Consider the following 22,089-nt stretch of genomic DNA (forward strand, 5'->3'; position numbering starts at 1 on the left):
CCTGAGCTCTGGGTTTGCTGTTCAATTTCCATTTTTCTCCCTTTCCTTTGATGCACTTTATAGGCTAACTGAGTGGTACTGTGAGAGCTTTCCTCCTCAGATGTATTTCCACAGCACAAGTACATCATACTTCTGCTGGGTTTAGTATCATTGTAGACAGCAGACCTATGTTCATACCTCATCTCAGTTGTTCTTTCAGTAATACTGGAGGCAGGACTACATACACTTCAGATGGAGTGCACCAAGCTGTGTCAAACTACGGTCCTCTATTCTGATTCAAATCACAAATTGGAGAGAGAGTAGCCAGACATGGGGAGGACTATCCACTGTCCAAGTAAATAACTCTAATAAGTATCTTTACTGTTCATCAACTCTATTCACACTCCTGGAGTATCAAATCCAACATTGAGGAAAGGACATGAGACATGAATAAGATATAGTGCAGGTAATTGCTCATCAGACTGAACTTGATAAGGTGGCTACTCACAGCAGTGCAATCAGTTTGGTTTCATCAAACACCCTGCTGCATTAATCAATGGATCACTCAGACACACTCATCACCACCACACCATCAGTATGGCTATCACCGTTCACTCCTCAAGGTCACAAATACAGACATGTTCGGACTATTTGTAGCTAAGCATTCAACAGTTTGTATCTACAATAACCATTCAACAGTTGTCTTCCTTCTCAATGGATGTCATGTAATGTAACACACTTCAGCCACATACAATTTACATTTACACAAGGTCAGAAATATAGTACTGTTTTCAGTTTTCAATGTTTTTTATTTATTCTCAAAGCAGGTGTGTAATGTAACCCACTTTACCATCATACAATCTAATCGACCGGTAATTAAATCCTCAATGTAAACACATGTTTTGTCATGTTTGACACTTTTGTAGCTAAACATTCAACAGTTGTTTTCTCAAAGTGTGCCATGAAGACCTCATCACCAATGTACAAATGACAGGTTATCAAATATGCTAAATGTATTGATAATATCTTAGCAGTTCTCGAAATCATTCAACTGTTGTCAAAAGACAACATCTCAATGCACGTAATTTAAACCACATCAGCAACATACTGTGTTGACAGGTAGAAGATATAGGGTAGCTACAGTGACATGACATGGCACTACCTGATTGATGTGGCTAATTCAATATACATTAGAGTTCCTATAAAATGTCTGGCTTCTAATGATAGAAGTGAGACTCAAATCCTCTCAAAATATGGAGATAAGCCAGAGTAAACTCAAATAGTAGCCCCACATCAAATAGCAGCCCCCTCCATAGCAGCACTTTACTGTACAGATTCATGTTGATAGCAGGGGAGAAAAATGCCAGGGGACGGAACTGGGAGCAGTACTGGACAAAGAGCAGTCAGTCCGTCTGTCCTCCCTCTTGGTAGTGCAGTTGCCATGGTGACAGAGGGGTGCAGATAATCGGCCGTTGTGTTATAACTCCAAGGGACTGAATTACCATTCAGTGTGCTGTGTGGCGGGTGTTGATGGAGTGGTCATCATTGGAGGTAATGAATGCACTTAGCCTTCACACACACACTCACACACTAATCACCCTGTCCTTTGAGCCTGTTTCATACCACAGATAAGATGTCACAACTGGTGATTGACTTGTTAGGTCATGGACCACTCAAACCCTGGAAATATGACAGCTTTGTCACTTAAATCCCTTCATGTGAGTTAAGGGAAATGTTCCAACAGGTGTCTTGCATAAGCACTAGCTGTATCGTGCTGAAGTCTGATGTTAGCGCCATTACCAAGCTGAGATTTCAGAAACTCAAAGAATTATTTTGAAATGGAAATTTGCCCCCTTTATTTTATATTGATTTACATTTGATATAAAAGTACTTACATTTAATACATTTCTTCAAAATACAAGCAGCCAAACAACATACAAATCAAATACAAAATTATAAAATGTGTTATATCTATCGTCTGTCCTTTTCTGAAAGTGACAGAAATTATCTTTATAATTACCTAAAGTAACTTTGTAGCCATAGAGTCGTGTTAAATTATTTTCCGTGTTCGCATCCTTATGCTGTAAAGTTGATACAGATATGTTGTTGGAACAAGAGACCTACAAAAATACGGATGTCTGTGATTCTCTTCTCATAACATTCATGTTGAGTTTCAATCATTTCTGTGATCCAAACAGAACATCTTAGATGGAATATACATTTCAGTCACCTCAGTAAAATATCTTCTATTTGTAGCAGAGCAAATATATATGTTTGGAATTATTACATGAACATGATATAATACCGTAAAGAACTGAATTAGATGGTTAACGGAAAATAATCCTCTTAAAACTAACCTTGGTCACTTCTGGATTGTATCCATCTTGGCTGAATCAAACGATACAAACACAAGGACAGAAAACAAGCTTCATTGTTCAGGTATGAAGCCATGAAATTATAACATGTTGTTGTGAAGATTAACAGTTCTTGTTCTGGGGAAATCAATGACAATGGAAACCATGGCACATAAAACTTTGACCAATCTCAAACTGTTCTTGTTTTTATAAGATGATATATAATTTATTGAGAAAAATATATATAGACCTGCTTTAGATCTGTATACTGCACCAAAATAACAAGTTGTTGGTTCCACTGAGGCCCCAATTAAATTAGATCTGTTTTAGCCAACATCTGCATAGCTGATATTTTGACAGTGTCTGAGGTAAATCTGCGTGAGCACTGTAAAATCCACAATCGACACCAAAGCGGACATTGCCATTGGCTGCACAGAGTCAAATGAAGAGAAATCCCATGCAACCTTGTTTACAAGTTCAAACACTGGAATGTGAGGCTGATGGACTACCTTCATTATTTTGTTTAATGATGATTCATTTGAAGGTCATTATTTTTATATAGCCTACACTTTCCCGTTCTGAACGAATGGGATGAATTTGGCTTTGTGACAATGATCACAAGAGAAGCTGCTCACTGATTTCAGATTCAACACAGTTCCACCTCTGACACCAACAAAACATCAGCTAAGTGGGTGTGGGCTATTGCCGGTTAACGCTTTATCTGATTAAATCTCGGCCTAACAAGAGACAGACATATACAGGTTCAGAAATAAGTACTGTATCAATCTTGACATTTGTTTACAACAGAAGAGTTCCGGTGTTAAGTTATTTTGCAAATCAGCAGCTTTACTTCAGTGTCATTCAGTATATACTAAATAGTGCTGTATAACGAATGTTCGACAAACAGAAAGCAAACAACAGAAACTAAAATGTTTAAATCATTCAGCACACAACTGAAGAGGTAATGCTGATGCTAAAAACCAACAAACCTAACCGAGAGGACAGGAGCCTGATAGGAAATAGAAAATTCTTATTTTCCTTGTTTTTATACATTTGTACACTGTCGTATAAAAGGAGTAGAAAGTGTAGTCAGGCTATGCGGCGGTTTCGCGAATTGTCCCCTCTAGTTTCTTTGGGAGTAGCCCTCTCCTTTCGTCTATGTTGATGACTGGTTTACGACAGTTCTGTCCGTCAAGGTAGATCTTTGCATACACTGGGTTGGAATAGTTCAAGGGCTGCATTGAGGAAGTAAAAATGCTGTTAGATATTTGACAGGCACATCATATTCGCACAGCTCTCAACAATGCATAAGAAAATAGCCTACATAATCTGGTGCCCTGTATGATGACAATATCCTACAGTACTATCTGTAACTTATTATAACTTACTGTGACTTAAAAGGATACTTCTGGATTTTGTCAATATGCCCTTTGTCTACTTCCCCAGAATCAGATGAGCATTTTTATGTTTCAGTGTCCAGTATGAAGGAAGATAGAGGTAGTTCCGTGAGCCAATGCTAACTAGCATTGCACAATGAGTGGAAGCCTATGGGTATCTACAAGCATGATAGCAGATACCCATAGACTTCCAGTCATTGCGCTAAAGCTAGTTAGCAATTGTGCTAGCGCTAGTTAGCAACTTACTTCAAACTGCATGCAGAGATGAAAATGGTATCCACAAGTTCAAATGACTCTGAGGAAGTAGATAAAGGGCATTTTTTTTGCCAAAATCCCAAAGTATCCCTTTAAAAAAGGTTTCTGATATGTTGCACTGCAATACACACATTATAGCAATATTATTTCTCGACAGAGACAACAGACGACTTTGGCATTTCTATGTTTATGTTAGAGAAGGTTAAAGATGAAGAACACAGCTAAGACTAAGGTTGTTATTGCAAGGTAGCAGGAAAGAATAGGATATAGCTCATGCACATTAGCCCAAGCAACATAATTAAATGTGCAGTCGCAGGGTTTACTCCAAATATGCATTAAATTAACAATGAGATTTTCCAACGCAATATTTTTTCCAATTTAGTTGTAGCATACATTCAGAAAAGGTAAATGTTACAAGTGCAACAATACTTTTCCTTTTTAAATACTTCAAGATTAATTTAATCATATCTAAAACCACAAAAATGCACTGAAAGTGCCATTCAGCTTCCTTTTTATTGAAAAGTCCGCAGGTTTCCTTCCAAAAGGAGATTTACAAACGTTCTACAGCTCATGTCTGTTCCTTCTATAGTGAATGGCATAACAGCATGCCTTCCCCTGTAAGAGGTTGGTTGTCTAAACTAAGGGGAAGGATGGGAGAAATCACCTGTCCAGGTATCACCTCCTTGGGAACAGTATGTATGCCCAGGGTGCGAGGGTCACTGGACTTCACACACCAGCCCTGCAACACACAAGTTCTGCCAATGTTCAACATGCCACAAGGCCAAGCTGTTCTCAACCAACATAGTGCACACTTTACCACAAGTGTATATGGATATAATCCAACTGAAAATCTATTATATATCAACATCAGTGAGGAACTTAAAATCATGTGATGATTAGAAAATGAGATCAACAATTGTCCATCCATATTTGGTTTTAGAACTTAGATTGAGGATTCAAATTCAACAAAAAACCATGGCACCTACAGTATTCCCTGATATGATAAAGAAACACTATAGTGGAGTTAGCTACTTGTGATTCAGTCAGGCTCTACCTTTCTAATGCAAAGGGATCCAGGTGGGACTGACACTACCAGATGTCAAAGTTGGCATGGCGAGAAGCAAACGCATTAAGCTTGAAGTGGTAGCAGGCAAGTTAGATAACAAGATAGATCAGTAAAGTTGTTATGATTTATTTGGTATTCGGGGCGTTAGTGCGTGTTGAGGCCCATGAAGAAAATGAGTCAACAGAAGATAAAATGTTCCCTTGGTACAGAGCGCCTGAATAATGTTTCTCTCCACATACCTGAGATTTGTGCTCCATCTGTAATGTAACTACACATCTATATCAGATCATACCGTGGACAGAATGTCTGGTAGAAATTGTATTTGGTATGCCACTTACTTCCGGCGCCGACAGAGATGGCCGCCTCGCTTCGCGTTCCTAGGAACTATGCAGTTTTTTGTTTTTTTACGTGTTATTTCTTACATTAGTACCCCAGGTCATCTTAGGTTTCATTACATACAGTCGAGAAGAACTACTGAATATAAGATCAGCGTCAACTCACCATCAGTACGACCAAGAATATGTTTTCCGCGACGCGGATCCTGTGTTCTGCCTTACAAACAGGACAACGGAATGGATCGCATGCAGCGACCCAAGAAAACGACTCCGAAAAAGAGGGAAACGTAGCGGTCTTCTGGTCAGACTCCGGACAAGGGCACATCGCGCACCACTCCCCAGCATTCTTCTTGCCAATGTCCAGTCTCTTGACAACAAGGTTGATGAAATCCGAGCAAGGGTAGCATTCCAGAGGGACATCAGAGACTGCAATGTTCTCTGCTTCACGGAGACATGGCTTACTGGGAAGACGCTATCCGATGCGGTGCAGCCAACGGGTTTCTCCACGCATCGCGCCGACAGAAACAAACATCTTTCTGGTAAGAAGAGCGGCGGGGGCGTATGCCTCATGACTAACAAGACATGGTGTGATGAAGGAAACATACAGGAACTCAAATCCTTCTGTTCACCTGATTTAGAATTCCTCACAATCAAATGTAGACCGCATTATCTTCCAAGAGAATTCTCTTCGATTATAATCACAGCCGTATATATCCCCCCCAAGCAGACACATCGATGGCTCTGAACGAACTTTATTTAACTCTTTGCAAACTGGAAACCATTTATCCGGAGGCTGCATTCATTGTAGCTGGGGATTTTAACAAAGCTAATCTGAAAACAAGACTCCCTAAATTTTATCAGCATATCGATTGCGCAACCAGGGGTGGTAAAACCTTGGATCATTGTTACTCTAACTTCCGCGACGCATATAAGGCCCTGCCCCGCCCCCTTTCGGAAAAGCTGACCACGACTCCATTTTGTTGATCCCTGCCTACAGGCAGAAACTTAAACAAGAGGCTCCCACGCTGAGGTCTGTCCAACGCTGGTCAGACCAAGCTGACTCCACACTCCAAGACTGCTTCCATCACGTGGACTGGGACATGTTTCGTATTGCGTCAGATGAAAATATTGACGAATACGCTGATTCGGTGTGCGAGTTCATTAGAACGTGCGTCGAAGATGTCGTTCCCATAGCAACGATAAAAACATTCCCAAACCAGAAACCGTGGATTGATGGCAGCATTCGCGTGAAACTGAAAGCGCGAACCACTGCTTTTAATCAGGCAAGGTGTCTGGTAATATGTCCGAATATAAACAATGCAGCTATTCCCTCCGCAAGGCTATTAAACAAGCTAAGCGTCAGTACAGGGACAAAGTGGAATCTCAATTCAATGGCTCAGACACAAGAGGCATGTGGCAGGGTCTACAGTCAATCACGGACTACAAGAAGAAACCCAGCCCAGTCACGGACCAGGATGTCTTGCTCCCAGGCAGACTAAATAACTTTTTGCCCGCTTTGAGGACAATACAGTGCCACTGACACGGCCTGCAACGAAAACATGCGGTCTCTCCTTCACTGCAGCCGAGGTGAGTAAGACATTTAAACGTGTTAACCCTCGCAAGGCTGCAGGCCCAGACGGCATCCCCAGCCGCGCCCTCAGAGCATGCGCAGACCAGCTGGCCGGTGTGTTTACGGACATATTCAATCAATCCCTATACCAGTCTGCTGTTCCCACATGCTTCAAGAGGGCCACCATTGTTCCTGTTCCCAAGAAAGCTAAGGTAACTGAGCTAAACGACTACCGCCCGTAGCACTCACTTCCGTCATCATGAAGTGCTTTGAGAGACTAGTCAAGGACCATATCACCTCCACCCTACCTGACACCCTAGACCCACTCCAATTTGCTTACCGCCCAAATAGGTCCACAGACGATGCAATCTCAACCACACTGCACACTGCCCTAACCCACCTGGACAAGAGGAATACCTATGTGAGAATGCTGTTCATCGACTACAGCTCGGCATTCAACACCATAGTACCCTCCAAGCTCGTCATCAAGCTCGAGACCCTGGGTCTCGACCCCGCCCTGTGCAACTGGGTACTGGACTTCCTGACGGGCCGCCCCAGGTGGTGAGGGTAGGCAACAACATCTCCTCCCCGCTGATCCTCAACACGGGGCCCCACAAGGGTGCGTTCTGAGCCCTCTCCTGTACTCCCTGTTCACCCACGACTGCGTGGCCACGCACGCTCCAACTCAATCATCAAGTTTGCGGACGACACAACAGTGGTAGGCTTGATTACCAACAACGACGAGACGGCCTACAGGGAGGAGGTGAGGGCCCTCGGAGTGTGGTGTCAGGAAAATAACCTCACACTCAACGTCAACAAAACTAAGGAGATGATTGTGGACTTCAGGAAACAGCAGAGGGAACACCCCCTATCCACATCGATGGAACAGTAGTGGAGAGGGTAGCAAGTTTTAAGTTCCTCGGCATACACATCACAGACAAACTGAATTGGTCCACTCACACTGACAGCGTCGTGAAGAAGGCGCAGCAGCGCCTCTTCAACCTCAGGAGGCTGAAGAAATTCGGCTTGTCACCAAAAGCACTCACGAACTTCTACAGATGCACAATCGAGAGCATCCTGGCGGGCTGTATCACCGCCTGGTACGGCAACTGCTCCGCCCTCAACCGTAAGGCTCTCTAGAGGGTAGTGAGGTCTGCACAACGCATCACCGGGGGCAAACTACCTGCCCTCCAGGACACCTACACCACCCGATGTTACAGGAAGGCCATAAAGATCATCAAGGACATCAACCACCCGAACCACTGCCTGTTCACCCCGCTATCATCCAGAAGGCGAGGTCAGTACAGGTGCATCAAAGCTGGGACTGAGAGACTGAAAAACAGCTTCTATCTCAAGGCTATCAGACTGTTAAACAGCCACCATTGAGTGGCTGCTGCCAACACTCTGTCATTGACACTGACCCAACTCCAGCCACTTTAATAATGGGAATTGATGGGAAATGATGTAAATATATCACTAGCCACTTTAAACAATGCTACCTTATATAATGTTACTTACCCTACATTATTAATCTCATATGCATACTGTACTCTACATCATCGACTGCATCCTTATGTAATACATGTATCACTAGCCACTTTAACTATGCCACTTTGTTTACTTTGTCTACATACTCATCTCATATGTATATACTGTACTCGATACCATCTACTGTATGCTGCTCTGTACCATCACTCACTCATATATCCTTATGTACATATTCTTTATCCCCTTACACTGTGTATAAGACAGTAGTTTTAGAATTGTTAGTTAGATTACTTGTTGGTTATCACTGCATTGTCGGAACTAGAAGCACAAGCATTTTGCTACACTCGCATTAACATCTGCTAACCATGTGTATGTGACAAATAAAATTTGATTTGATTTGATTTGACATGAGGAGATGCTAAAGCCTAATTTTGTTAATCCCACTACTGATTACATGACTATGATACCAATAATGGATGGATGATGGTTGCATACTGATGGATTAACAGATGAGACTACAATGTTGTCTCTGTAAATTATATTATCCCAAATAAATATAGAAACACGAAAAGATTTTCCTTTGAGGTACACTCTTACAATATTCAACCAAACAGAGTTTTTGCATTTTGTTTTTGCCTAAAATGTTATTACGCACAAAATGAATGGTGGATTTTGTACATAGTCTTCCAATACAAACCTTATGAGGGTCCAGTGTAAAGTTTGGTCGCAAAAGGCTGCCAGCATCTGCATGGTTGTCGTGGTCGACCTCATACATGTTGTAGGTAGGATTTCCTATCTCCACGTTGATCCCTCCATTCGTCATGGGCTGCCTCGTCACCCTCTTCCCCCTGGGAGGAGGAGGACAACTAACACTCATTAACATTTGATAATTAATGGTATGTTGTACAGTACCTGCAACTAGTTATCACAGTCTCACGTTAGCATTAGACGTTCAACCATGTTTCTTAAACGTCAAATTTCGAAGTTGTTCCAAACATCAAATTTCAAAGTGTTTAAGGTTAAGTTTAGGCAATAACTCCAAATATTTAAGGTTAGGGTTAAGTTTAGTAAAAAAAACTCTGAAATCTTAAGGTTAGGCATTAAAACCACTTACAGATAGGGGGCAGTATTTTCACTTTGGATGAATTGCGTGCCCATAGTGAACTGCATCAAAATCTGTCCTAAATTGCTAATATATGCATATTATTATTAATATTGGATAGAAAACACTCTGAAGTTTCTAAAACCGTTTGAATTATGTCTGTGAGTATAACAGAACTCACAGGGCAGGAAATCTTCCAAACAAGTTTTGAAAGTTGGGGCAACTTTGACATCATCACCCCCTCCCTTCCCAACAAGTTATGGATCTGGAAACACTTCCTACGTCTTCAACTAGATGTCCTCATTCAGTAGAAAGTGTAATGGAACATTTTCTGTGAACTTTGACCTAATGGGAGGGAAAGTAGTCGGTGTCGCAAGAGAATGCCATTTTGTTGTGGCGCCTTATCTCTTTGAGTGCTACGGCTGTTCCAATCAGCCCCAGATGAAAACGAATGATCCGGTTGGAATGTTATTGGATATATATGATTATAACATCCTGAAGATTGATTCTGCACTTAGTTTGACCAGTTTCTTCAACCTGTAATATGTCTTTTGGAAGTTTTCATGCAAAGTTATGTGAGCTGAAAGTGATAGAAAATGCTGCTACTTGGACACTAGAATTGAACATTATGGAACAAAACGATTTATTGTTGAACTAGGACTCCTTGCACTACATTCTGATGAAATATCATCAAAGGTAAGGGAATATTTATGTTGTAAATTTGTATTTCTGTTGACTCCAACATGGCGGAGAAATATTGTTATGTCTGAGCGCCGTCTCAGATTATTGCAATGTTAGGCTTTTTCCGTAACGTTAAAAAGAAATGTGACACAGCGGTTGCATTAAGAACCAGTGTATCTTTAATTATATGTAGTTCATGTATCTTTAGTCAAAGTTTATGATGAGTATTTCTGTTATCTGGCGTAGCTTTCTATAATTCCTCCGGATATTTTGGAGGATTTAATGTCAATGTAAACCGAGATTTATGGATATAAAATGCATATTATTGAACAAAACATAAATGTACTGTGTAGCATGTCATATGACTGTCATCTGATGAAGATTTTCAAGAGGTTAGTGATAGATTTTTTTTTAATCCTGCTTTTGTGATTTTATCTTTTGCTGGAAAAAATGGCTAAGTTTTTTTCTTTGGTTTGGTGGTGGTCTAACATAAATATATGTTGTGTTTTCGCTGTAAAACATTTAAAAAATCTGACACGCTGGGTAGATGAACAAGGTGTTTATCTTTCATTTGAGGTATTGGACTTGTTAATGTGTGGAGGTTAAATATTTCCAAAGAATATTTTTGCATTCCCTGCGCCACCTTTTCAGCTGAACGGGGGGGTGGAGTTCCCTGGGGGGAACCCCTCGCCTTAACTTAACTCTGAATGGTTAGGGGTTAAGGTTTGGAATAGGTTTAAAACAAGAACAACTTTCTATCGCTGGATTTCAATTTGCAACCTTTGGAATCAGAGGCAGGTGCTTACTTACATACATCCGCCATCCCCGTCCACAACACCCTAGCAAAACCTAAATCTACTTGAAGGTAACAGTGCTCATGGTTTCCCCTAGTGGTCGGTCTCCATGTCATTGCCAGACATCCTCAAACACGGATGTTGAATACTGGCTTGTATCACGGGTGACATGGCTGGTACCTGAGATCACCAGCCACATCAACCCACATTCAACCCACATTCAACCGCTCACAGTTTCCCCTAGTGGTCGGTCTCCATGTCATTGCCAGACATCCTCAAACACGGATGTTGAATACTGGCTTGTATCACGGGTGACCTGGCTGGTACCTGAGATCACCAGCCACATCAACCCACATTCAACCCACATTCAACCGCTCACAGTTTCCCCTAGTGGTCGGTCTCCATGTCAGTGCCAGACATCCTCAAACACGGATGTTGAATACTGGCTTGTATCACGGGTGACCTGGCTGGTACCTGAGATCACCAGCCACATCAACCCACATTCAACCCACATTCAACCGCTCACAGTTTCCCCTAGTGGTCGGTCTCCATGTCATTGCCAGACATCCTCAAACACGGATGTTGAATACTGGCTTGTATCACGGGTGACCTGGCCTGGTACCTGAGATCACCAGCCACATCAACATTTCAATTGATTTTAATACTTTATTGTCACTTATGAAAATGTGTCTGGTGATCACAAAATCTAAATCACAACACATGCAATACACTTATACACATATCACAGGACACACCAGCAAGCATATTTACTTATTAGGCTTAACATAGTGTACCTCTGCCTTCTTTTGCAGATGAAAATGCCCGCCACCACCGTTGTGATCAAGATCACCAGCAGGACCAGAGGTACGATGATGGCTATGCTCCCTGAAACAGAGAAGAGAAAGAATGAAACTGCTTTAGCATTTTGGATTGCTGTTATTGTTATCACAGTCTCATTGCAAGAGTTAACATGTAGCCTAGTGGTTAAGAGCGTTGGGTCAGTAACTGAAAGGTTGCTGGTTTAAATCCCAGAGCCGACTTGGTGAAAAATCTGCCGATGTGCCCTTCGAGCAACGCACTTAACCCTAGTTGCTCCTCTAAGTTGCTCTGGATAATAGCATATGTAAAATGTCATCCAATGAGCTTTCTTGAACAGCCAAAGCAGATGGGGGTATATATTACAGCAGTAGACAATCCATCTGACCACAACCATAAGGCTAACTAGAGGATGGGTTGAAAGCCGTGTATGACGCTGGGTGAGTCATTTGACTTCTGCACTCACCTCCACTGGTGTTGTCTGATCTGCTGCTCTTGGGGGCGGGCCTTTCACACTGTGTGCCTGCCCAATTGACTGAACACCTAGAACAGACCAATCAGAGAGGAGAAAACAACCATAGTCTTTAGCTGTCTCTACCTTAATCAACACATAAAACAAGTGCTATGGGAACAGACACTCAGCCATGGATAACATTTTTACAGATTTTCTTAGAGAAACCCTTTTTGTATAGAAGACATCTAAAAGTAGTGCTGGTTAGAAAACAGAGTGAGTAGATTAACAGGATGAATATTCTGCAGAAAACAGTATATCAATATGGAGTCATCTGGTTTGTTGTTTGGATGGGGTCCAATGGGAGTGACGAATGACTAGTTAGGAGATGATTTCTTATTGGGCGTGATTGATGCTGAGGTGTATGTAAAGCATGAGCGATCTGACCACTGCAACTGGTTGGTGATGGAAGGAATGAAATTACACTAAATTACATGCACTCCAAGAAATCACAACACCAAATGATCAGGAATAAGAATTGCATCCCACGCATGTAGACAATGAATCATTCCCTTATGGAAAGAATGTCACAGCACAAACAATCATGCATTTTATCATGCATTTTAATGGAGGGGTGTTACAAATGAATCATCCTTTCTGATGGGTAAAATATAAAATAAAATATTGTTAGGGAAAATACTAGGTAAGATCTGATGAGCAACTAATGAGCGGATCTATTTAAGCATACCCCCGTAAAACTGACTATCCTACCGATCCTCAACTTCAGCGAAGTCATTTACAAAATAGCCTCCAACACTCTACTCAGCTAACTGGATGCAGTCTATCACAGTGCCATCCGTTTGGTCACCAAAGCCCCATATACCACCCACCCCTGCAACCTGTATGCTCTCGTCGTCTGGCCCTCGCTACATATTCGTCGCCAGACCCACTGGCCCCAGGTCATCTATAAGTCTTTGCTAGGTAAAGCTCCGCCTTATCTCAGCTCACTGGTCACGATAACAACACCCACTAGTAGCACGCGCTCCAGCAGGTATATCTCACTGGTCATCCCCAAAGCCAACACCTTATATCACCCTCACTAACTTTAAACATCAGCTATCTGAGCAGCTAACCGATCGCTGCAGATGTACACAGCCCATCTGTAAATAGCCCATCCAATCTACCTACCTCATCCCCATATTGCTTTCATTTACTTTTTTGCACACCAGTATTTCTACTTGCACATCATCATCTGCACATCTATCACTCCAGTGTTAATTTGCTAAATTGTAATTACTTGCTACTATGGCCTATTTATTGCCTTACATCCTCACGCCGTTTGCACACACTGTATATAGACTTTTTTTCCATTGTATTATTGACTGTACATTTGTTTATTCCATGTGTAACTCTGTGTTGTTGTTTGTGTCACACTGCTTTGCTTTAGCATGGCCAGGTCACAGTTGTAAATGAGAACTTGTTCTCAACTGGCCTACCTGGTTAAATAAAGGTAAAAAAACACAAAAAAAAAACATCTCTGACATGCTTGTGAATGGATTTATTTCAGAGCTACAGCAGAGACCATGCAAGTCTCAAATCCACATTTTCTGGCTGTTAACACACTCTTAACACATTAATCACCATACATGCATTGATCACAACAGGTCCCCTATATTCACAATCAGACAGCACCTGAATGTCACTCGAATGGCATGTCAGCTCGGGCTGTATGACATGCAGTTAGTTAGCAGTGAGTTGAAGAGGGAGTAAATACTCTATTAGAGGTGAGAAAGTGTTATATAAACCATCACAATGACTGAAATGGAGGTGAATGACGAGAGGTGGGAGGGTGAGACTTCTGCAACAGCCATATAGAGCATCACACTGGCCGAAATGGAGCTGAATGACGAGAGGTGGGAGGGTGAGACCTCTGGAACAGCCACAGGAAGTGATGTAGGAAGGGACCTACTTGCAGCGGGGTTTGTTAAGGGCAGTGATAGTGCACATCCCGTCATTCTGACAGAAGTAATCACATGGGTTGGCCAGCTCATCACAACGTTGGTTCTTGAACCCTGTCGTGCAGCTGTAAAACAGTGTGGTGGATTGATAACGATAAAAACAACCAGGCTAGGTATTGTATAGGCAGATGGAAATCTTTCAACATGGCAACAAACAAAATACTACATAGATTTGTTCTAAGATATTATTTATGTTTGTATCATTCATGATGAATAAATTAATCTAAAACTAAACTACAGTAGAAACGTTATGTTTAGCTAAACTAATGACAGCTACATCCATTGAGGAAAAAAAAAATGTTTTTTCAGAATGTTGTTATAAATTCACATGCTTATTTACGGTATTTATAAACAAAATGAACAGAATCATTTCAATACAGACATAAGCCAATTCTGATTAGTTAGGAACATGTTGATCTCGATAATTCATCAAAACAATTGTAATGCCCACTTTATGTTTATATACACGTAGAATATTTACTGGTGGAACACACTGATCAGTTTTGAAAATCCCTTGGACCTTTAAGACAGTTTTCTGCTAATTACCATCTCAATGATATTTCTGCTTGTGGAGTTTCTGGGGTGGCTTGGATGAGATACTAATTTACTCTGTTATAGTTTAAGGTCAAACATTATGATTTCTTGACACAGGCATATCCATCATCGCAACTAATCTCTATGCCTCGCAGCCAATGAATAAACCACATTATCTAGATCTGTTAACCGTGTGGAAAACGAGATGGGATCATTTGCATAGAAATTGATTATATCCCTTGAATCGTGCCAGTCACGGCCACACATTTAATTGTAACTACAATGGACAATGGGACAGTAAAAAGATAGAGCAACAAGGTTTGTCTTTTCAGATGGATTTCCAATCATCTTTGTGGGGAGGTCTTTAACATTGAACCACACCTGATAATAGCAGAGCTGAAATTAATATTTGTGGACCACCAGAAGCGCAGAGCATTCTCTTTCCTGGATGATTCCCACAGGTCTCTGAGAGCCAGTCTATTGTCCTCTACCAGTCATTGCCATTGAGTTCCTGCCGCTCATAGCGTGTATAACACTGTTCTTACCACTGAAGATCAAAATACAAAATTGTTCTCCTGAAACCTACCACCGAGAAGAAGCACACTGACAAAAGAACAGTGTGATATGTTCTGAACAGTAATGTTTCAGTAGTTTCAGTTACCTTCCAATGTCTGTAGCTGTACCCCACGCAGAGCTATATTACTTCTACTCTGCCACAGAGGGCTATCTTTCTAAAGATCTATACCCACAGCCAGGTGTGACTCATTTTCTTATTGAGCCCTAACATCCTGCCTCCTGCTATGACATGGCCTGCATCTACTGGTGTCAAACATTCTCTTTACTTAGGATCTTAGGCCTGTGTAAAAAAAAGAAGAAAAACAACTCCCCACTTATTTTCAAAAATCAAATCATTAGAATAAAATACCAATGAGTTTTGGTTCCATTATAGGCCAGCCTTCCTGGCATAACTGAATGGTAATGAAGAACAAAGAAAGAATAAAGTACAAATAGAGAACATTCTTAGGCTATTGTTATTCCGGGCTATTGCTAGTAGTTACTGTACTTACTGACAGAAGGGCAGGTTGGTGTCAGGGTCCAGGTGGCAGGTACCTCCGTTGTAACAGTAGCCATCACATAGTTTACAGCTGGGTGCTATCCTGCCATTAGTACAGCTGGAGGAAAATAGAGGAAAGTTGGTGTCACTGATGGTTGGCCCACGGTTTATGTCTTTCTTACATTGTTTGGAAATGCAAGACTACGGATTATCCGTAGTGATTAAGGCCTATTTTCTGTTGTCAAATGCATTGAAATATTTTTTTAGGTCTCTCTTCATGTAGTCTTGTCTCCATTGACATATATTTGGACAAAATCTTTTACCTTTTGGTAGGCCGTCATTGTAATTAAGAATTTGTTCTTAACTGACTTGCCTAATTAAATAAAGGTTAAATAAAATAAAATAAATAAAAACTTTAACCATAGAAAATACGTCAGTAAAATCTTTGGATGGAAGACTATTCAACTACAGTATATCAAGCATTTGCTCTACACAGTAAAACCATGAAACATGTGACACGTTTATAACCTAAACGTCAGTGTTTAAAACTTCAACATTAGATTTGCCAGTAAGTGTTCTCATCTTAAACACAGGTGTTTAGAATGCAAGATTAACCATGATACATTTGATTTGATTTGATGATCGTCAGCTTTTTCCAGTCAGTTTTCAACCAGGAGAACACCTATATCTCCCAAGTGTTCAGATTTTAAACGCTAGTGTTTACTTCCCCATCAACTGGTTTAGAATGAATGTAGTCATAAAATGTGATTTGAGGTTCTCCTGAGTGGCGCAGCAATCTAAGGCACTGCATTTCAGTGCTAAAGGTGTCACTACAGACCTGGGTTCGATCCCGTGCTGTGTCACAGCTGACAGGGAAACCCATGAGGCGGCACACAATTGGCCCAGCATCGTCCAGGTAAGGGGAGGGTTTGGCCTGCCAGGATGTCCTTGTCCCATCGCACTCTAGTGACTCCTTGTGGCGGCCCGGGCGCATGCATGTTGACTTCGGTCGCGAGTTGTACAGTATTTCCTCCGACACATTGGTGCGGCTAGCTTCCAGGTTAAGTGAACAGTGCAGATTGGCAGGGTCATGTTTCGAAGGACAAGTGGCTACCGATCTTCGACTCTCCCGAGTTGGTACAGGAGTTGCAGAATTTTCAAAAACTAATGCAATCTGTAAGGGGTTGGGATTGTTGTTGGACTTGTTGTTATTGAGATGGTTGTTCCAGTTTAGATGGTTTCGGTAGTCTAGTTATTAAGTAGTTCACCACAGCAGTCACACTTAGTGTAGGTTGTGGGTGATAACATTTTCCAACTGTTGGCTATCCTTCCTCTGACAAGATTCCGATAGGAATTACTGATAATTTCAGTAACAAGCATATTGTCACTTGGAGGTCTGATGTTGCCCATGTGCCAGGATTTTGAGACCACAATGTTGACGATAATTAGGCCTAAACTAAATGTCTTATGAAAAGCATTATACAGTGCCTTTGGAAAGTATTCAGACCCCTTGACTTTTTCCATATTTGGTTACGTTACAGCCTTATTCTAAAATTGATTAAATTGTTGTTTTTTTCTCCTCATCAATTTACACACATTACTTCATAATGACAAAGCAAAAACAGGTTTTAAGAAATGTTTACTAATTTAGGAAAAATAATCTGTACTTTGTTGACACACCTTTGGCAGAGATTACAGCCTCGAGCTTTCTTGGGTATGATACTACAAGCTTGGCGCACCTGTATTTGGGTAGTTTTCCCATTTTTTTCTGCAGATCCTCTCAAGCCGCGGGGCCAGACAGACTACCAGGATGTGTACTCAGAGCACGTGCGGACCAACTGGCAAGTGTCTTCACTGACATTTCCAACCTCTCCCTGACCAAGTCTGTAATACCTAGAGGTTTCAAGCAGACCAACATAGTCCCTGTGCCCAAGAAAGTGAAGGTAACCTTCCTAAATTACTACCGCATGTAGCACTCACATTGGTAGCCATGAAGTGCTTTGAAAGGCTCGTCATGATGCACATCAACACCATCATCCCAGAAACACTAGACCCACTCCAAATCGGATACCGCCCCAAAAGATCCACAGATGAACGTAATCTCAAATTGCACTCCGCACTGCCCTTCCCCACCTGGACAAAAGGAACACCTGTGTAAGAATGCTGTTCATTGACTACAGCTCAGCATTCAACACTATAGTGCCCTCAAAGCTCATCACTAAGCTAAGGACCCTGGGACTAAACACCTCCCTCTGTAACTGGATCCTGAACTTCCTGACTGGCTGCTCCCAGGTGGTAAGGGTAGGCAACAACACATTTGCCACGCTGGTCCCCTTCTGTACTCCCTGTTCATCGACGACTGGGTGGCCAAGCACGACTCCAACAGCATCATTAAGTTTGCTGATGATACAACAGTGGTAGGCCGGATCACCACAACGATGAGACAGCCTATAGGGAGAAGGCCAGAAACCTGGCAGAATGGTGCCAGGACAACAACCTCTCCCTCAATGTGAGCAAGACAAAGGAGCTGATCGCGGACTACAAGAAAAGGAGGGCCAAGCAAGCCCAATTAACATCGACAGGGCTGTAGTGGAGTGGGTCGAGAGTTTCAAGTTCTTTGGTGTCCACATCACCAACAAACTATTATGGTCCAAACACACCAAGACAGTCGTGAAGAGGACACGACAGCACCTTTTGCCCCTCTGGAGACTGAAACGATTTGTTATGAGTCCCCAGATCTTCAAAACGTTCTACAGCTGCACCATCAAGAGCATCCTGACCGGTTGAATCACCACCTGGTATGGCAACTGCCCGGCATCCAACCATACGGTGCTTCAGAGGGTAGTGTGTACGACGCAGTACATCACGGGGACCAAGCTTCCTGCCATCCAGGACCTATGTACAAAAGAATTGTCAAAGACTCCAGTCACCCAGGTCATAGACTGTTCTCTCTGCAACCGCACGGCAAGCTGTACCAGAGCACCAAGTCTAGGTCCAAAAGACTCCTTAACAGCTTCTACCCCTAAGCCATAAGACTGCTGAACAATTAATCAAATGGCCACCCATGACACCCCTTCCCCACCCTTTGTTTTTACACTGCTGCTACCCTGGTAGCACTTATTTGTTTTTCCTTTGCTTCCATCCCCATTCGATGCGTGGAACGGATGTGGGAGGGGCTAGATCTACATAAGGGTGCTAATTTAAAAAAACTCACAGAAGCTCTGATGAAGGCCGTGAGGCCGATACGTAAAGCTTATTAAATATCAGTGATACTATCAAGAGCAGTGTGCGGTTTCCTTTTTCCTTCACACTGCTGCTACTCGCAGTTTATTATCTATGCCTAGTCACTTTACCCCTACCTACACGTACAAATTACCTCGACTGACCTGTACCCCGCACATAGACTTGTCACCGGCGTCGTAAGAAGTGGACCAAAGTACAGCGTTGTGAGCGTACATATTCCTTTTATTTATAGAAAATGTAGCCAACAAAACAAGGAAACGACCGTGAAGCTTAACTTCGGCTATAATGCCTCTAACAAAGTCAACTACCCACAAAACCAAAAGGGAAAAAGGCTGCCTAAGTATGATTCCCAATCAGAGACAACGATAGACTGTCCCTGATTGAGAACCATACCCGTCCAAACACAAAGAAATAGAAAATCAGAACATAGAAAGCCCACCCAAATCACACCCTGAACAAACCAAAATAGAGACATAAAAAGGCTCTGTACCCGTACCCGCTGTATTTTACCTCGTTATTGTTATTTTATTGTGTTGCTTTTTTGTTTATTTTAGTTTATTTAGTAAATATTTTCTTAACTATTTCTTGAACTGCATTCTTGGTTAAGGGTTTGTAAGTAAGCATTTCACGGTAAGGTCTACTACACCTGTTGTATTCGGCGCATGTGACAAATAACATTTCATTTGATTTGATCAAGGACCTCTTTGCTCCGTTTATCTTTGCCACGATCCTAACTGGTCTCCCAGTCCCAGCCACTGAAAAACATCCCCAAATCATGATGCTGCCACCACCATGCTTCACTGTAGGGATGGTTCCAGGTTTCCTCCAGGCGTGACATTTGGCATTCAGGCCAAAGAGTTCAATCTTGTTTTCATCAGACCAGAGAATCTTGTTTCTCATGGTCTGAGAGTCTTTAGGTGCCTTTTGGTAAACTCCAAGCTGGCTGTCATGTGCCTTTTACTGAGGAGTGGCATCCGTTTGGCCACTACCATAAAGGCTGATTGGTGGAGTGCTGCAGAGATAGTTGTCCTTCTGAAAGGTGCCTATCTCCACAGAGGCTCTCTGGAGCTCTGTAAGAGTGAACATCAGGTTCTTGGTCATCTCCCTGACCAAGGCCCTTCTCACCTGATTGCTCAGTTTGGCCGGGTGGCCAGCTCTAAGAAGAATGATGGAGGCCACTGTGTTCTTGGAGACCTTCAACGCTGCAGACATTTTTGGTAGCCTTCCTAGATCTGTGCCTCGACACAATCCTGTCTCGGAGTTCTACAGATAATTACTTCGATCTCATGGCTTGGTTTTTGCTCTGACATGAACTGTCAACTGTGGAACCTTATATAGACAGGTGTGTGCCTTTTCAAATCACGTCCATTCAATTGGATTTACCACAAGTGGACTCCAATGAAGTTGTAGAAACATCTTAAGGATAATCAATGGATAACAGGATGCAATGAGTTTAACCTTTTTTCACTTTGTCATGATGGGTTATTGCATGTAGATTACTGAGGAATATTTATATATTTTTTCATTTTAGAATAAGGCTATAATTTAAGAAAATGCAAAAAAAAGTCAAGAGGTCTAAATACTTTCCAAAGGTACTGTATGTTGGTTTTAATTGGAACATCTACTTTAACATCCACTTGGTGAAGACTTGTCAAATGGAACCTACTGAATTCAACAACTATGTCTCTGTCACTATCAAACACAGTCATGGGTGTGTACTGCATCTCTCAAATTCACTCGAAAAGCATGCTGGGAAATGTGCAAATACATCTTCACGTCCAGTTAAAACAACAACCCCTGTGTTTAAACCTTAACAACTTGTGCTTTATAAACGTGTTCATGTGTTTAAAAACTGTTACAGAAAATTAACATGTTCTAGTGTTGATGTTCTGAAATTAAATTTGAAATGTCTTGACACATGTAAAAAGAGTAACAGAAGAGAGTATATTTATGTGTGCAGATAGTAATCACTTGGTTTTACTGTGTACGGTGTTTACCCAACACAGAATATAAAGCAATGTTGTAACTCACTTGCAGACCACATCTGCTGTATCATCGTTGACGAGGCAAGGTGCTCCATGGCACCTCAGGCACTTATCCACCTCACATTTGTTTCCCTCGTATCTGACCGGACACACACACTCTACATGGCCACTACTGGACAATGTACAGGCCTTGGAGTTTACACAGTAGTGGTGGCAGATGTCTGCAGAGGAGAGAAAGAACAGAGGAAAGAGAAAGAGACATGGAGAGAGAGAATTAGATAGATAGAGAGACAGAGACAGTGAGATGGAAGGAGGGAGGGAGGGATATTGAGACAGAGGGAGAGAGAGAGGGAGAGAGAGAGGTGCATTTCATAATGAGGAAACGGAGCATAGTTTTAGCTGGTTTGATTAGAATTTTACAGGCTTTTAATGAGACTTAATTATCTGCAACAAATGGCATCTCATCCATAGATGAAAACGTATCACCCCTTGGGCAAGTAACAGTTGGAATGCACTAATAGTGTCAGTTGAAATTGTTTTCCTCACAATTTATAATGACAAAGCCTACATAAGAGAACGCCATATTTTATCAGTGCAGCACAGAAACCCCCAGACGTTGTTTAGAGGGGCATTTATAATTACTCTCTTGCCCAAACGTGGTATTTGTAGCTAAGAAGGAATTGCCCTTTCTGGTAAAAACAAATCGTTTTTCCCCCCGTTTTTTTTTTCTCATTTAGACTTTCTTGTTGTTGTTGGAACCTTAAATATGAAAAACTGAAAAAATGTCTGATTTCTAGAGTGTGACGAAGGAGGGGGGGGGCTGTTCCCCTCATAACAAATCAGAGGCTCTCCATACGACTTGCAATATAAATGTGTCCCTCCCCAAGATATATTTTGACATCAATACAATAGATGCCATTTAGCAGACACTTTTATCCAAACGAGCTACAGTAATGCATGCATACAT

General features: G+C 41.8%; 1 protein-coding gene across 1 annotated transcript in view; it reads right to left on the minus strand.

Annotated features, from left to right (window-relative positions):
• Positions 1–1,766: 1,766 nt before the first annotated feature.
• LOC115117317 (low-density lipoprotein receptor-related protein 1B-like) overlaps positions 1,767–22,089 on the minus strand; it is a 286,805-nt gene continuing 266,482 nt past the window's right edge. Inside the window, exons 79-86 of the mRNA XM_065014311.1 lie at positions 21,169–21,343; positions 15,908–16,012; positions 14,258–14,371; positions 12,304–12,380; positions 11,816–11,906; positions 9,142–9,292; positions 4,650–4,724; positions 1,767–3,568 (exon numbers count right to left, since the gene is read on the minus strand). Of these exons, the coding sequence (XP_064870383.1) occupies positions 3,428–3,568; positions 4,650–4,724; positions 9,142–9,292; positions 11,816–11,906; positions 12,304–12,380; positions 14,258–14,371; positions 15,908–16,012; positions 21,169–21,343 (929 nt within the window). The 3' untranslated portion in view covers positions 1,767–3,427. The remainder of the gene's footprint in view (positions 3,569–4,649; positions 4,725–9,141; positions 9,293–11,815; positions 11,907–12,303; positions 12,381–14,257; positions 14,372–15,907; positions 16,013–21,168; positions 21,344–22,089) is intronic.

Source organism: Oncorhynchus nerka, linkage group LG1, assembly GCF_034236695.1.
Source record: "Oncorhynchus nerka isolate Pitt River linkage group LG1, Oner_Uvic_2.0, whole genome shotgun sequence".
NCBI lineage: Eukaryota > Metazoa > Chordata > Actinopteri > Salmoniformes > Salmonidae > Oncorhynchus > Oncorhynchus nerka.